Genomic DNA, 16,491 nt, shown 5'->3' with positions numbered 1-16,491 from the left:
AAGGCCCTGGCTTCCCACGGTGATTTACAGTAAAAACGCTGTGCAAACACACAGGCTAATAATGGGGAAACAAAGCTAGACATTGGGACAGGTACATCAGCATCAGAGGAGGTTGGTAACACCTTAATTGGGGAAGACGGGCTCATGGTAATGGCTGCAGCGGAATGAGTGGAATGGTATCAAATACATCAAACACATTGTTTTCATGTGTTTGATGCCAATCTATTTGCTCCGTTCCAGCCATTATTATGAGTAGTCCTGCCCTCAGAAGCCTCCACTGATCAGCATGCAGGGGAAGTGTAAACTGTAAACTGAGAAAAGCTAACAGGAGCCCCTTGTCTCCTAATAAGGTGCTCTGAAAACACACTGACCACGCTCTCAATACAATCCATTACTTTTTCATCTCTAAACAGTGAACTAATTAAATAAGGCTGGCTATACTCAGGGAAAATAGAACATGCTCAGAGAGGTTGAATGACAATAGAGCAGAAAGCATCAACAATCACAAACCTACTTCATTGTCATCCCCTGGAAAGCACATTGCCTGTACAGTTAGAAAAATAAAGGGCTAGGCAGCCCATTCTGTGCAGTGGCCTGAAAGAGTGTTTGTATCCAATCTCAGCCTGCTTGTAGAGAAAGAATCTCTCCCGGTTTCCCAGAATCCAGTTGCCACGAGCACATGGCAGGTTATTTGGGACAGGCTGCAATAGGAGGTATTGAGGAAAGGGCCAGCCTCTGTGAAAAAAAGGGCAGAAAATTTTGAACAAAAGGAGAGCCAACAGCTGGTTCTCATACCAGAGAGCTGTGTAGTAATGATTCCAGTCTGGTCTGGCCACCCTCTCCTCCAGCTCTCACTCGCCTTGCATGTACCCAGGCTCACATTACATTCACACTGGGAAGCAGGGGCATGCCAAACCCCTTCCTGCAATTGGGAAAGAGGCATTGAATTGGAACAACAATCACTGCTGCCGATGTCTGTAGCGCTAGACAATTTCACATTTTGTTTATGTAAAAGATCTTTCGAAGAAAGTCCGCGTCGAATTGCACAGCGGGTACCAAAAATGTATCACACTGGATAACGGTCTTCCTGCTGAGGGAGGGAACCGCATGTTACCGGTATGTTAAACTCAGTGCCAGGGTATCCCCCCCATTGTCATGCAATCCATTATAGACTGCACACTGCCTGACAAGGATGTCATGCAACCTTTATGCTGGGCTTGTATCACTTATGTAATGACACCAAATTTACAGCTCAATCTCCAACTCAGTCCCAAGTGGACCTTTTTGGCTTTGCTTTGATCCAACGGAAACAGACAGAAACAGTGCCAAACTGCAGCCTAAAAAGCGAGGAGATGGGTAAAACCCAAATAAGCATGCAGTCGTCATAGAAGCTGGGCTGGTCCAAATCTCAAACAGCCACTATGACACCACTGTCTCTATCTGTGACTAACAGGACAGCATCTGGAGAGATTTCCAGATGCATCCGACAGGGAGTCTGGGAGAAATAAAGAGGTCAGCTGGCACAGAGGGACGCACTGGCACAGTGGAGTACCAAAAACCATGACACATGCACTGCTCTCCTTTTCAAGCATACTTCAAGGACAAGAAGCAATTTTGTGAAATATGAATTTCAAATCGCAGCAGCATGTACTACAACAGCACTTAAAGAGTTTGGTTTGACTGGATAACGGTCTTCCTGCTGTTTAGTATTACATAGATTCTACTGAGAAAAAAAAATCTTAGAGGGCAAAGTGTGACAAAAATAGAATCTTAACAGATTCTATCTCCGTGGCCATGAAAAGAAAAAGCTGTGGGATCTTTTACACTCCTTTTGCCCTTTATAAAAGCTGCACAAACCATCTATGACGCCTTGATCACAAAGGCCACAATAGATCGATCATATCAACAATTTATTGAAAAATCTATAGCTTGCAGTCAGAACGCACCTGAAAACAGGATCAGTTTGATTCTGTACTCTCAGAGATTTGACTTGTCAAGTCAATGTCGGGGAAATGACATTGAATGGTCTCCATTTCCACATGGAGACCTAAACATGTTTATGTGATCATTAGTGGTTGACCTAAATCATGCTAGCAAGTAGACCTGACTTTTTTTTTTTACACCAGGGAGCCATGAAGCTAGCCAGCAGACACCTTGGGAATAAAACCCTATAACCTCCTAAAGAAGCCTGGTATGTGGGATCATGTTGCTAACGACGATCAAAGCCACTTCAAAGGGGCTCTATGTGGCATAATGAGGCAGTTCACACTATGAGAGGAGAACTTTTACAAGGAGCTTCACAGAGGTATGAGTGTGCCATGTAGCCTGATGTGCTGCAGCAGGGCCACTGGCGCTAGCGGCTCTAGCTGAACCTGGGGTTGGATGTGGAGGTTTACTGGGCTGCTGCTACACACTCAGGCAGCTTGAGCCAACCAAGGGAGTGATAATTGGAACAACCTGTGGCTGTGGGTAAAAGCTGGCTCATCAAAAGGTAGACACAATCAAGCCTTATGGGTAATTCCACGGAAACGGAATTGCACTGAGACTCAGATTTTTCCACTTAAAATGTACGCCAAACAAAAACCATTGATTTCAAAGTTTAACAAACCATATAACTACGCACAAAAACTTTTTTTTTTACACTGACATTTTTACCCCCCAAAAAAATTTCCTGGAAGAACTTTGCAGATGTAAAGTTAGGTAACAGAATTTTGGTGAAATCTCCCTCAGTTCTTTGTGTCCAAGTTTTCCAAAAACTCTTAACTATCTGCTCCGAATTAAGATTCAAAGACGTCTGCAGAAAGAATGGGGTGTCAGCTATGACATGACACATTAACTTTGAAAAAATCTACTTTGGTTATTGAACTACAGTAAGTAGAGTGGATTTACACCTGGTAACGGAATTGCGGTAACGGAATTTCATCTTGGGTCCATGATCTGTACTACACAGAAATGCATAATTATGGATATGAATGTCATTCTCTTCATGGTGATGTATCCTGAACAGGTACACAAAGGTAGAAATATGCAATCTCCTCTTTTTCATATTTGGGTATTATTCCGCCCCGAAACAAGACCAAATTTGGTTGGTCCAGACCGTACCAAATCTGAACCAATCATAGACATCTACATTTCACAACTTTGGACATTAAAGTACAGCACAGTAGCCCTCAGTAGAGTAGAGGTCAGTACAGTACATTATTGTGTACTCAACTCTAGTGTGTACTGTATTTTTTGTAAATTCCTTTACTGATTTTTTAACAGAATTGAGTTTTAATCACTTAATTAATAATTCATAAACAAAATTGATATCAGTAAAAAGACTATAACTTATTGATAGGTCTACCTTTACTTGTCACTTCTGTGAACTTTCATTACCCTCCCTCCTAATGAGGGACAGAAATTTAAAAATATATTTTGGTAACAGGTTTTTGGTAACAGAATGTTTATGCACAAGGCAGTTTCTTATGCTAGGCATACACTACATGACTTCTAAAATCGTAACAATTTGGACATGCTCACATTTCGCCATTTCCTTTCACAGATCTTTTCATTCCATCCACATTACAATGATTGATCCTGCCCTGCGTCTCTCGGTTTTCGTAGGAAAAACATTCCGACATGCAAATAGTGAGTTGCTTTGTTAGTGTGCACATAATTATGTGCAGAAACATAAAAACACGAGACAGAGGCGCAGAATACTTATTATGAAAATATGAATAATATTTTGGGTTTCTGTCATTGTAGGACATAGAGGTAATATTGGTGGATTTCGTTTTGCATGACCCGGTGCCCCGGGTCGGTGGGGATTTCACTTAAGCACCTATGGAATGTTCTAAAATATTCAAATGCCACCCAACTGGGGCACCGGGCCACGTAAAACAAACTCGCCCGTTGAAAAGGCAGCTTTGTTCTCTCCACTGCTCCACCAACGTATTCCATCACCTCGGCCCACAAGGTGCGTATTGTTGTTGCTTTCCTCTTCACCATCATTGTTTTGGACTCACATGCTGAATACTCATTGGCTATTGGCAGCAGCCCTTGCCCAATTGCGTCGCAGCACTGCTACTACAAGATGATCGACCAAAATTTCAGACATGTCCAAAAATTCTCGGGATATCCGACAGGGGTATGGAACAGCCATCATTGGTGCGGCCTTGATCCGCGCGAACTATGCCAGTCCCGACCTACTGATCCTAGCTCAAATTCATAGGATTTCACCCCAATTATCAAAATGAATCTGGAACGGCCAAAACATGGCATGGCAAAATCGTGTAGTGTATGCCTGGCATTAAACTTACAGATGGCTGAACCATTTCTCCTAAACTAAATATGTGTTGATATTAGTTGGTAGGCGTCTTTATTATCTTTATTATTATGTTTTCTAAGACCCCTTTTCCATCTGTTTGACCAGAAATCAAAGCCTTCGCTTAATTCAACATTTTAGGATGGAAAATGGTTGAAAAATGTATATATGCCTTAATTTCTCAAAAATATAGACTCTTAGTTTTGATTTGACACCCAATTTGACATGCTCCTATGAACTTAACATGTTGGTGCTCATGGATCCTTTTACATGGAAATAGCCTTATCCAACAAATACCCCCCTTAATACATAGCTGCCGCTGGACAGCATCCCCACTGAGAGACGTAGCTACCTGAAAGACTGGAAGCAATCAATATGATATATGCCTAACCACATAATACAAAACAGATAGGCATTGTATTACATGGGGATGGTAAAGCATGCTGCAGTTTGTGTGCATTGATTTTTGTAGGTGCCCTTCTACTACTAGACTACAGATGGACTGGGTAAGGTGGGCTATACAAGATCAAAAAGTTGGGGCTGTCTAGGAAAACGTATAAAACATTCACCAGGATTGAAAGCGAAAGCTCTGTAATCCTGCTCTTTCTGGGCCCCAAAAAGCTAAATGGGCCAGATGTGTCAACTCTAATGACACGTTACTCCAGGCATCCTGATGGATTACACTTTTTTACCCTTAGAAATCTCATTACATGGACAAGCAATATAATCCGTTCTGCATCTCACGGAAACCACATCAGTTTACCCCTGAGCATTTCCACTGCACGCTCAAATGTAAGCGGTGACCGTTGAGAGAGTTAAAAGATCCAAGCCAAAATAAATTTGCGGAAGAGAGAGAAAGAGTAGACACTCCCAAAAAGTATTATATTCTGCAGATGTTCTTCCTTTAAGCCAAGGCACTGACACGTTCATGAGGTCCATCACTGAGTTGTGTCTTTGTCCTGCTTCCCTGTACTTTAAATTCATCAGACCAACCATCATACAGGCTAAGTAACACTGACAAGTCAGCAGTATATTTGTCCCCCAGGCTATGAATGTCAGCAGGTCATTAACTGAATAGTATCTAAGCTTCAATTTGCGCCACCTTTCCTAAGCCTTGAAGTCAGCCCCTGGCTCTAAAATTAAACAAAATAATGGAGAAAAAAAAGAGACATTGACACATTGTAGAACTATGAAGTGACTCACATGGAAAAGACCTGAAGTGAGACATGAGAGCAAAAGTGCCAGTCTGGGAAACTGCTCTCTGGCCTAAACTGTAACTGATTTCCATGATGTCTGTTCTGCTGTGTATGAAGTGGAACTTGACCCATCTCCTACCTTGAGAATGTATTCCTGGCATAGTGCATGATGCTGTCAAAGTCATACACTTCACCCAGAGAGTCCACCTCCCCTGGCTCCATCTTCAAGAAGTTATACTCCTGTCCTGTGAATGGAAGCAAGAAAACAGATACTGAAACCTGAAACCCACCATTACCTCAAATACTGTACCAGAATACTAAATAGCAAAAGCGGGAGGCTATCTCCTAGAAAGGGAAAGATGAGTGGGCTGTTCCATACACAGCAGTCTACAAAGCAGTCTTACCTGGCTGGATGTTGTCCCTGATGATGCTGACGTGTTCGTCTCTGTCGGGCCGGGTGTGCTCGTGCCAGAAACCAATCACGTGGCCCAGCTCATGCACCACTATTCCAAACTTGTCACAGTTCTTTCCTATGGAGATGGCCTGGGGACCGCCACCCCTGCGGCCCACATAGGAACAGCACCTGCAGGGTCCAACACACAGAACAAAGATCAGAGACAGGTCAACTGGCAGGGTAACAAGCTAGTTCAAAGACTGTGGTAACTGGCTACATATTAGACTAAACTAAGTCACTTTTAACTTGGCAGACACAAAGATGAGAGCATTAGCTTAAGATTGGCCATCGTGCTTACCATAGTACTATGTAAATGCTACATTTCTGTGTACATCTCAATCATGTATTAAGAACTTGGTGAACTTCGTGTTACACCGAATATATAGAACTTTACTTCCACAAACATGAAAGTGTAAACCAGAAAGAGTGAACAAATATGAATAAGCCAAGTGAAGTAGTCTATGGAAGGAATCCCTGTTCCTGGAGAGACGCAGGGTCTGACCTCAACAGTTTGTGGTTCAACTCACATCTCTAATGCATATATACAGTATTAGGAAGAGCATTCTTAACAGCCTTTCTAGCACGTCATAGGAAAACTAGCGGAGGTGAGGTGACCCTACATCCTAATACAGTGGTGACATTCATTGATGCGTGCTTCACTGTAGATGGAAGGTTACAATGTGTGACAGTGAAGGCTGGCTGACTTTAGACTGCAGGGCTCTCCCTCTCTCCCTCCCTGACATGAAAGGGTCAGTGTGGAAGCCTGGTCCATGGACACACACACCGCACCCCCGTAGGCCAACCAGCCTCTCTCTAATTACTGTGAGCCAGGCTTTCCTGAGACGGGCCTTGAACTTTGCACAGGACAGATGGGGCCTGCAGCAGGCCAGCCCAGAGCCCAGGCATTCCCACTAACCGCAGCCGCCTGAGTGGATAATGTCATCCCTGTTACTCTGGAAGACAGTTACCAGGCTAAAAATGGCTATCAACAGCTGGGTGGAAAAAGACCAGTTTATGCTCCATATCCGCTCTTTAATATGTTCTTCTTGGTAACGGATTTACTGTACATGCAGAGCCAGAGTATAACGCCATCAACGTGGCTACAGTTTTTGTGTAAAATCTTTTGAACTTAAAAACATGTATAGCTGGGAAAAGGACAAAATATATAATGTGGAATTACGGGTTATGGTAAAGCTGAGGATGTCTCCCTTGGGTGACATTAAAAAAAACATGTGTGACACCAGTGCTCAGTGAAAGAATTGCCTGAACTATGAGGCACAGCATGCATTCCTTGGGCATGAATGGCCATCTTTCTCAGGACTTGCAGGGGGCTGCAATTAGCACAACTCACGCAGACAGACTGTGGACAGAGGGGATGAGTCAGCACTAAAGGACAATGGAAGAGTGGTATGGAAAAGTACTTAAGCGATAACTCATTATGGCTGTGTGGATAAAGAACTGTCATGTCTGAGCAGGCTGACCAGCTACACTTCCTTCCTGAGGGAAGTGAGCCCAGGCCTGCGTGGACTTACCCACACGGACGGTAAGTGAACACAATGTAGCTCTCCTCTGTTGTCCTTTCGATAAAGGTCACGCAGGTATGCTTCTCCCAGTGACGCATGGCCTGGCGGAATATCGCCCGCTGGCTGCCTGAATGTGACGGGAAGAAGGGAGGAGATCAGTGAGGCTGACGTCCATAAGTCACATAAAAAGGAGGATAAAATACCAACGCTAACAGCTTGCTCGTAGTGCCAAATTCATCCCAAGTAAAGTTAATAAAAAAATGTTATGTCCAATAGCTGCCAAGACATTCATTTTAATGTAGTGGATGCAAGTATGCTGAAGTATGCTTAATGGACACCAGCTACCACCTTTTAGTAGGGTACTATGTTATAGGGCGCATATAAGACACATAGGGCAAGTAAACAGCAGTGATGATGTGGGACTTACCACTGAAGTTCCCACTGATGACATAGGGAATGACACCTTCTGGCCACACCCTCTCAGGTCTGGAGGTCGCCGCCCTTTTCCTGCGGTGTGATCCTTGCCGGTTTGGCAATGCTCTGTTTCGACTGGACTCATTGGCAGAAGACCCTGTCATTCCCAATTACCAGCCAAAGATGAGGTTTGTACAATATAATCACAGAAAACCATCCAATTAAAAAGTTCAACTCTGGTGAGAACATGGTAAAAACCATGATGAGATTACAACATTTCAGCTGTTCCTAAATGGTAAAGAGATGATAATGACAATGAAGCATGCTTTATAACTTTGTTGAGCATTTTCTTTACATAAACACTTTGAGAGTGCTGGTGATAAACATGCTGTTTGTTTACAACAGGTGTCTTGGCCAACCCAGTGTTGGAGAGGAGTCATCACCTGGTGCTGAGCGGTTCATGCATCGTAAACATCTTCCTGGCAGATGCACTGGGAGAGAGTTACAAAGCCTCCTTGCATAATTGGCCTTGAGGTGGGAAAATGTGGGAACTATTTAACTGAATGCAAGTTTTCTTTCTTGGACTGGTTTGCATTGTATCATTAAGGAGACATTTTAGTCAGCACTATATAATAGCACATGCAATAATGGAGTCAGACTTTTAGAATTGATGACAGGCACGTTTACAAGAAAATGCACGCTTTAAGGCTATGGCGATAGGCCTTAGTCTTTATTCTCAGTAACCATGACCGGGTCAGCCAGCCTCACAGCTCTTGCTCACCTGTGGTTGTCTCATTGAAGGTCTGGACGGTCCGTTGGGCCATGTTTATAATCCGGTCCACCTTAAACATGCGCATGTCCTCCTCATCCAGAGCAATGTCTCCCCAAAAGGCAACTGAAACAGACACACAAAGAGAGAAAGCAGACATATTTAAGGCGTCTTTACAATATTGTTTTGCACCGTTCAATAGCCTCAAGGTTTTCCTGCTCTGCAGTCCGACAAACCCTGTCGATCACATAGGCATCCATTAAAACAGAGGGTGAAAAAGCTAGACATTCTCTCCCTCCCTCCCATCTCTTTGGCCCCCTCTCCCCTCTCGCAAACAGACACACAGAGTTGTGAAACAGCAGTTATGTGAAAGTTTGAATAACAGGAGAGGAATGCGGTCTGAATCTCAGAGCTCTATAAGCTCCAAGCTAAATAAGTCATACCATCAGGGGAGGGAACATCTCTGTATGACATTCAGTGGAGGACATATTCAATCAATTAATGAGAGCTACATTCAAAAGCTTTCAGATCAGCATACCCCAGATGTGCTGGGTCAATCCAGTTGCCGTTGAGAAAACTCTGGGGGAATATGTCATGTCCTGATATCTTTGTACCGTTAATGAGTCCTCGAGCAGACCTAATACTGTAAGATGCTGCCTCAATACTGTATATGGGGCACCTTGAACAAGTAATAAGTTCTTAATGAGGCCAAGGAGAAGGAAAAATAACCAAACAGTCACCCTTTATGAAGAATGGCATTCCTTGCTAAATGCCCTATTTCTTCGGCAGTTTGGGCAGGAGTCCTCTCCACAGATACAGGCCGCTCTGTTTTAAAAGCTTTTAAACCAGCACGTTTGCTGAATTTACGTCCTGTCCTGTGTGCAGGAGTGGACCATACAACTCTATGCACAAGTTCTGCTTTAACAATTTCCACAATTTTTCTTTACAAAACACATTTAGTTGAAGAACAGTGCAGATGCAAAGTTCAGGAGCAGAATGACGGTTTGTGCTGTTGTCACCTAACTTTGCATCTGCATTGTTTTTGTAAATGTGTTTTGTAAAATGTTAAAGTCGTCCTTGTGCATAGAGTGCAAAGTTAAACAACCCATGCAAATCATTGGTTTTTGTTTGGCATACATTTTAAAGTGACAAATCGAGTCTCAGCATCATTCTGTTCCTGTGGAATTGCCCTTCTGGGAACTGCTTGACTGGCAAAAACAACATCAACTGCTATAGTGAAAGATGGATAACTAAAAACTGACAAACTGTGGTCTGGGAATCAAAGTGAATGCATCTTTTCAGGGCTTAAGGTTGTTTTTAAAACTCTACAACAATCATCTAAGACTGTTATAACTGAGCTATCATTGGCCCGACCATTAATAACAGTCAGATCGTGGTGTGCGTTTGTGTCAGAGAGAAAAGACGACGAAGGAAAACAATAGAGGAAAAAACTTTTTAGCTTGTGTCCCCTTATCCACCAGAGGATAATTATTTAGACAATATGTAGCTGGCTGAGATGTAGCCACAGTCTCACACAAGCAACAGAGGGTCGGAGAGGGCATGTTGTGGGCTAGCAAGATTACAAGCTAATGACAGCAATAAGAAAAGGTGTAGATCTTTGCCTGCAACATATTGCATGCTCAGAGCTCAGCGGGCAGGTTTAAAATACCATAAGTCAAAGGGATCCTATCATTTGCACTCAGAAAAATGCTCAATCACTGTGAGTGTCACCAAATCCCCAAAACATTAAAATAGACTATTCGTACTCAGCTCTAATATGGACACTCTGTGCCAAGAGTATACAGTGCCTTCAGAAAGTGTTCATACCCCTTGACTTATTCCACATTTTGTTGTGTTACAGCCTGAATTCAAAAACGATTAAATCTATTTTTTCTCTCACCCATCTACACGCAATACCCCATAATGACAAAGCAAAAATATTTTTTCGAATGCTTTGCTAATTTATTGAAAATGAAATATAGAAATATCTCATATACATAAGTATTCACACACGAGTCAATACTTTGTAGAAGCAGCTTCGGCAGCGATTACAGCTGAGAGTCTTTCTGGGTAAGTCTAAGAGCGTTGCACACCTGGATTGTACAATATTTGCACACTTTTTACAATTCTTCAAGCTCGGCCAAGTTGGTTGTTGATCACTGCTAGACAGCTATTTTCATATCTTGCCATATATTTTCAAGACGATTTAAGTCAAAACCGTAACTAGGCCACTCAAGAAAAGTCAATGTCGTCTTGGTAAGCAACTCCACCGTAGGCTTTATTTGGCATTGTGCTTTAGCTTATTGTCCTGCTGAAAGGGGAATTTGTTTTATTCCATTACTTTTTATCCCAAAAAACTCCCTGGTCTTTGCCGATGACAAGCATACCCATAACACGATGCAGACACCACCATGCTTGGAAATAGGCCTCATTGGTCTCATGGTGAAATCCCTGAGTGGTTTCCTTCCTCTCCGGCAACCGAGTTAGGAAGGACGCCTGTATCTTTGTAGTGACTGGGTGTATTGATACACCATCCAAAGTGCAATTAATAACTTCACCATGCTCAAAGGGATATTCAATATCTGCTTTCTTAAAAAAACTCTATGGTCTTTGTGGTTGAATCTGTGTTTGAAATTCACTGCTCATCTGAGGGACCTTACATATAATTGTAACTGTGGGGTACAGAGATGAGGTAGTCATTCAAAAATCCTGTCCTGAACTTATTAAGGCTTGCCATAACAAAGCGGTTGAATACTTATTGACTCAAGACATTTCAGCTTTCTTTTAAAAATGTATTTACCAAACATTTCACTTTGACGACATGGAGAATTGTGTGTAGGCCAGTGACACAAAATCTGAATTTAATCCATTTTATATTCAGTAATACATTTGCATAAAGTTTATTATTTCAATTCATAGGATTCATACAATACATTTAGAGATTTTTTATACTTTAAAAGACATTCAATTTGACTCCTCAGTTTCCAGGAAATCCGCCAGTGTTTTAATGTCCCAGGTTCATCATTTTGTCTTTACCTTCAACTCCGCCTATCCATGTGAGCCTGTGGGGTCCCCTGGGGAGCAGCACTAGCAGAACACCCATTGGTCAAACTTCTAACGGACAGACCCCCATCAAAGGGAGTTGTTTCTAATATCTATAGTTAATTAATTCTAGCAGCACAAAAACCATTAACTCTATCCACTGTATGGGAAAAGGATTTTACACTTGCTGACAGACAAATAAATTGGGAGACAGTATGGAAAAATATATCTGGATCATCTAGAAACCCCAATCACCAATTAATTAATAAAAACATATCTGGTGGTTAGAGCGTTGGGCCAGTAACCGAAAGGTTGCTGGATCGAATCCCGAGCTGATAAGGTAAAAATCTGTCGTTCTGCCCTTGAGCAAGGCAGTTAACCCACTGTTCCCCAAAGACGTGGATGTCGATTAAGGCAGCCCTCTGCACCTCTCTGATTCAGAGGGGTTGGGTTAAATGCGGAAGACACATTTCAGTTGTACAACTGACTAGGTATCCCCCTTTCTATCTAACACCTCAAAAAATACATCACATGGGCATTAGTCCATCGCCATTATGTGAGTTCTGCACCACAGGGGACTTTGGTACTTTTTAGCATATGCTGTGGAAATGCCCGCGGGGGAAAGTCAACAATGTCATCTCTGTACTTATAGATAAAATAATGCCATTAGATCCAATAGTGATGTTGCTCTGTGATGACTCTGATTTGCACTTGTCAAAACGCCAACAGAGAGTGTGGTTGGCAGGAACCACAGCTGCTAAGAAGATTATTGTACAAAGGTGGATTCCACCTTATCAGTTACCATTGCAACAATGGTTGCTCACATTTAAGGAAATTGTACTTATGGAGCTCTCCACGGCCAGGATCCACCAGGGCCAAGGTCTCCACTCTGGACACATGGAAAAAAGCTGCAGCGGACATTTCTGAACTCTTAACTAACGGGGCTTTACATCCATGAAATTACTATGTAATATAAATGTATTTGTTTTTATTTCATGATTTATTTTACTTTCTATTTTATTTTAAAAGCGGTGTGAATACTTTCTGAAGACATTGTATCGGATCACTACAAGCTACCAGCTGTCCATACAGTATGCAATGGATACAAACTTACTGTCACAATGCTCTTTTATCCTCTTGTTCTTACTTTTGATTCCAAGAACTGACAACATTAAAGGATGAGAGAATAGAAAGCACTTCGACAAAACCAACATCAATTTGGGGCTGTCACCGAGAGGACAGGGAGCACTCTTTCCACAGTGGAAGATAAAAATGCAGCTGCAATTTGAAGACTTAATTTATGAGAGTAACCCTGCTTTACCTAATACGTAATGCTACAGTAATACTAAACTGAGTTACACACAGTTATTAACATTGATTTATTGGCCTAATGCTAGAACCAACTAACCACACAACAAGTTGCAGGATTGTCCCCACCCCCACGCCGTGCACAGAGGGCTAATGTACTTTCCGTCCATGGCTGAGACCCACTCATCCACAAAACATTCTGGGGACAAGCTCTTAATCCAGCGTATAATTGTTCCCTGACAACAGCTAAGATTGAAGTGAGCAAATGCACAGCCCCGGCGGCATTAGGTCTCATTTCCCCCGGGCTTCCCAGTCGTCCTGGAGACGCTGCAGGTTTAGGGAAAGTCTCCCAGGGATTGAAAATTAATCCCCTTGTCTACTGGCTTTAATTATCCACGGACACAGACAGAATCTGTGGATTCTTCAATATGGAGCACCGGGTAGAGGACAGGATGGCAGCCATTGCACTGGCCAGTTGATTTTTAAAAACAGAGAAACCCCACTACATGTACACGACTGTCAAAACAGACTGAGCGCACAGACAGACAGACAGACGGGACAGACAGGACAGACAGGACAGACAGACAGGACAGACAGACAGGACAGACAGACAGACAGACAGACAGACAGGACAGACAGACAGGACAGACAGACAGGACAGACAAGACAGACAGACAAGACAGACAGACAGACAGACAGACAGACAGACAGACAGACAGACAGACAGACAGACAGACAGACAGACAGACAGACAGACAGACAGACAGACAGACAGACAGACAGACAGACAGACAGACAGACAGACAGACAGACAGACAGACAGACAGACAGACAGACAGACAGACAGACAGACAGACAGACAGACAGACAGACAGACAGACAGACAGACAGACAGACAGACAGACAGACAATCATTATTGAGCACAGCACTGCCACCACTCTCTTTCGAGCAACATTCATTACCTAACTGACAACAGCTGCAACGATGGTATTAATTTCAACAGAAATGTAAAGGTTGAACAATTTGATCATTTCCGCTCTAAGAGATCGTTCCATTCCAGTTTAAAGATGATATGGTTCTCAGTGTCCTAACATAAATATCTATTGTGGAGAAACACAAACAACAGGCATTTTCATTTACGTGCCACACTTAGTGGCTGGGACAGTGATGCTGTTCATCACTGTATGGGACATACTGGAAAGATAAAAACAGCCTTTGATTAAACATTTGATTGATTGCACGTTACACTTTCTCCCTCTCCTCCCCCATCGCTGGAATGTGTCTTTAGATCATCTTAACCATCATAATACCTTTCATCTCAGACCACCCCCATCAATCAGTTTGGCCCGTCAGATTACGCACAAGATCTCTATCAAATTAAACACCATTTGATTCAGGGAATTCCCAGGACACGGCCTCCTTGGTGTAAGACACACACCATGACTGAATTGCAGATTTGCGCAAACAAAAACCATACAACTTTATGTACAATGACTACTTTTAAGAATTTTCACTCAACATTTTACAAAAATACATTTACTAGAAGAACTGTGCAGATGCAAAGTGTGGTAACCGAATTTTGGTAAAATCTCCCTCAGTTTTTTATGTGACCATGTTTTAAATAAACTCAGAAATATCTGTTCCGAATTAAGATTCAAAGATGTCTGCAGAAACAATCGCCTGTCACCTATGACATGACACCTTGAGTTTGAAAAAAATCTGTGGTTATTGAACTACAGTAAGTGAAGTGTATATATACCTGGTAACAGAATTTCATCCTGGGTCCCTGATCTGAACACAGAAATGCAAAATTATGGATATGAATCTCATTCTCCTCATGGTGATGTATCCTAAATAAGTACACAAAAAAGGTAGAAATATGCAATATCCTAATTTACATATTTGGGTATTGTTCTACACACTTGCTATTGTTTTAATGAGCTCCGACACCAACCAAGACCAAATTTGGTTGGTCTGGACAACACCAAATCTGAACCAATCACAAATTTGAACATCAAAGTACAGCACAGTGGAGCTCAGTAGAGTACAGTGCGGTACAGAACAGTAGAGTAGAGTTCAGTACAGCAGGAGTTTTCAAACTTTTCTTGCCCAGGGACCCCCCCGCCCAGGCAAACCTGCAACCCAGGGCCCCCATCATCCCACTGCCAGCAGCATACCACCATGCATCCCACTGTTAGCTTGCCTCTGAAGCTAAGCAGGGTTGGTCCTGGTTGGCCCCTGGATTGGAGACAATATGCTGCTGGAAGGGTTGTTGGAGGGCCAGCAGGGGGCACTCTTTCCTCTGGTCTAAAAAACAAATATCCCAATGCCACAGGGCAGTGATTAGGGATATTGCCCTGTGTAGGGTGCCGTCTTTCATGGGATGTTAAACGGGTGTCCTGACTGTCTATGGTCATTAAAGATCCCATGGCACTTATCATGAGAGTAGGGGTGTTATGCCCGGGGGCCTGGCTAATTTCCCAATCTGGCCCTCATACCATTATGGCTACCTAATCATACCCAGATTTCAATTGGCTAATTCATCCCCCTTTCTCTCCCCTGTAACTATTCCCCAGGTCGTTGCTGTAAATAAGAATGGGTTCTCAGTCGTCAACTTACCTGTTAAAATAAGGGTAAAATAAAATGTAAAAAATCCTATGTTAGCAAAAATTTTAATAAAGAGTGACGTCTTGTCTTATCATCAAGTGAACGATAATGGCAAGTAGAAGTAATCAACATTTTAAAATGAATAGATTTGGTAGACAGTTTCATTATATTAATTAATTTTGACCTCCACACAGTTTATTGGAAGAGGACGTGTAAACTCTAACAGTCTATTCAGTAGAAAAATATCTTGGCGGCATAGAGCAAATGTTGCTGTTGCAAATTTTCTGCAATAAAAACAAAACAAATACACTGAGCTGAGAGAACATTTAGCAGTTTTGAAGCTAATCTCCTGCAATTCTATGTATTTTGCCATGGCTAATGCTGTGATTTGGGTGGGCATTCTAGATTATGTTTATCTAGTTTCTTTTTTCTATGTTGTGTTCTAGTTTCTTTTTTCTATGTTGTTTTTTTTTGTATGATTCCCAATTAGAGGCAGCTGGTCATCGTTGTCTCTAATTGGGGATCATATTTAAGTAGTTGTTTTTCCCAGATTATTTTGAGTTAGAGGTGCAACATGCACTGTCGTCACGGTTTGTTGTTTGTTTATAGTTTGTTTGGCTAAGTTTCACAACATAATAAAGATGTGGAACGATATTCACGCTGCGCCTTGGTCTCCTCCTTACGACGGACGTGACACCAACATGCTGTTTTCCTAAATAAGTTAAATCCGCTTCGTGTTTTGGTTCCTTGCCACGATACTAATGAGTATCGCGATACTGGTATCGTCCCGGCCCTATTAGTGTACTTTTTTATTTTATACATTTTTTATTTCACCTTTATTTAACCAGGTAAGCTAGTTCAGAATAAGTTC

At 42.3% G+C, this 16,491-nt stretch overlaps 1 protein-coding gene across 2 annotated transcripts in view; it reads right to left on the bottom strand.

Moving 5' to 3' along the window:
* LOC115164536 (bone morphogenetic protein 1) overlaps positions 1-16,491 on the bottom strand; it is a 66,256-nt gene that overhangs the window by 26,588 nt on the left and 23,177 nt on the right. For both annotated transcript variants that reach the window (XM_029717129.1, XM_029717128.1), the window contains exons 2-6: positions 8,675-8,788; positions 7,907-8,050; positions 7,489-7,606; positions 5,907-6,085; positions 5,642-5,747 (exon numbers count right to left, since the gene is read on the bottom strand). In XM_029717129.1, the coding sequence (XP_029572989.1) occupies positions 5,642-5,747; positions 5,907-6,085; positions 7,489-7,606; positions 7,907-8,050; positions 8,675-8,788 (661 nt within the window). The remainder of the gene's footprint in view (positions 1-5,641; positions 5,748-5,906; positions 6,086-7,488; positions 7,607-7,906; positions 8,051-8,674; positions 8,789-16,491) is intronic.

This window comes from Salmo trutta, chromosome 27 (assembly GCF_901001165.1).
Source record: "Salmo trutta chromosome 27, fSalTru1.1, whole genome shotgun sequence".
In the NCBI taxonomy this organism is placed as follows: domain Eukaryota; kingdom Metazoa; phylum Chordata; class Actinopteri; order Salmoniformes; family Salmonidae; genus Salmo; species Salmo trutta.
Note: the sequence above shows the minus strand (reverse complement) of the source record. Positions and strands in the feature narration are given on the sequence as shown.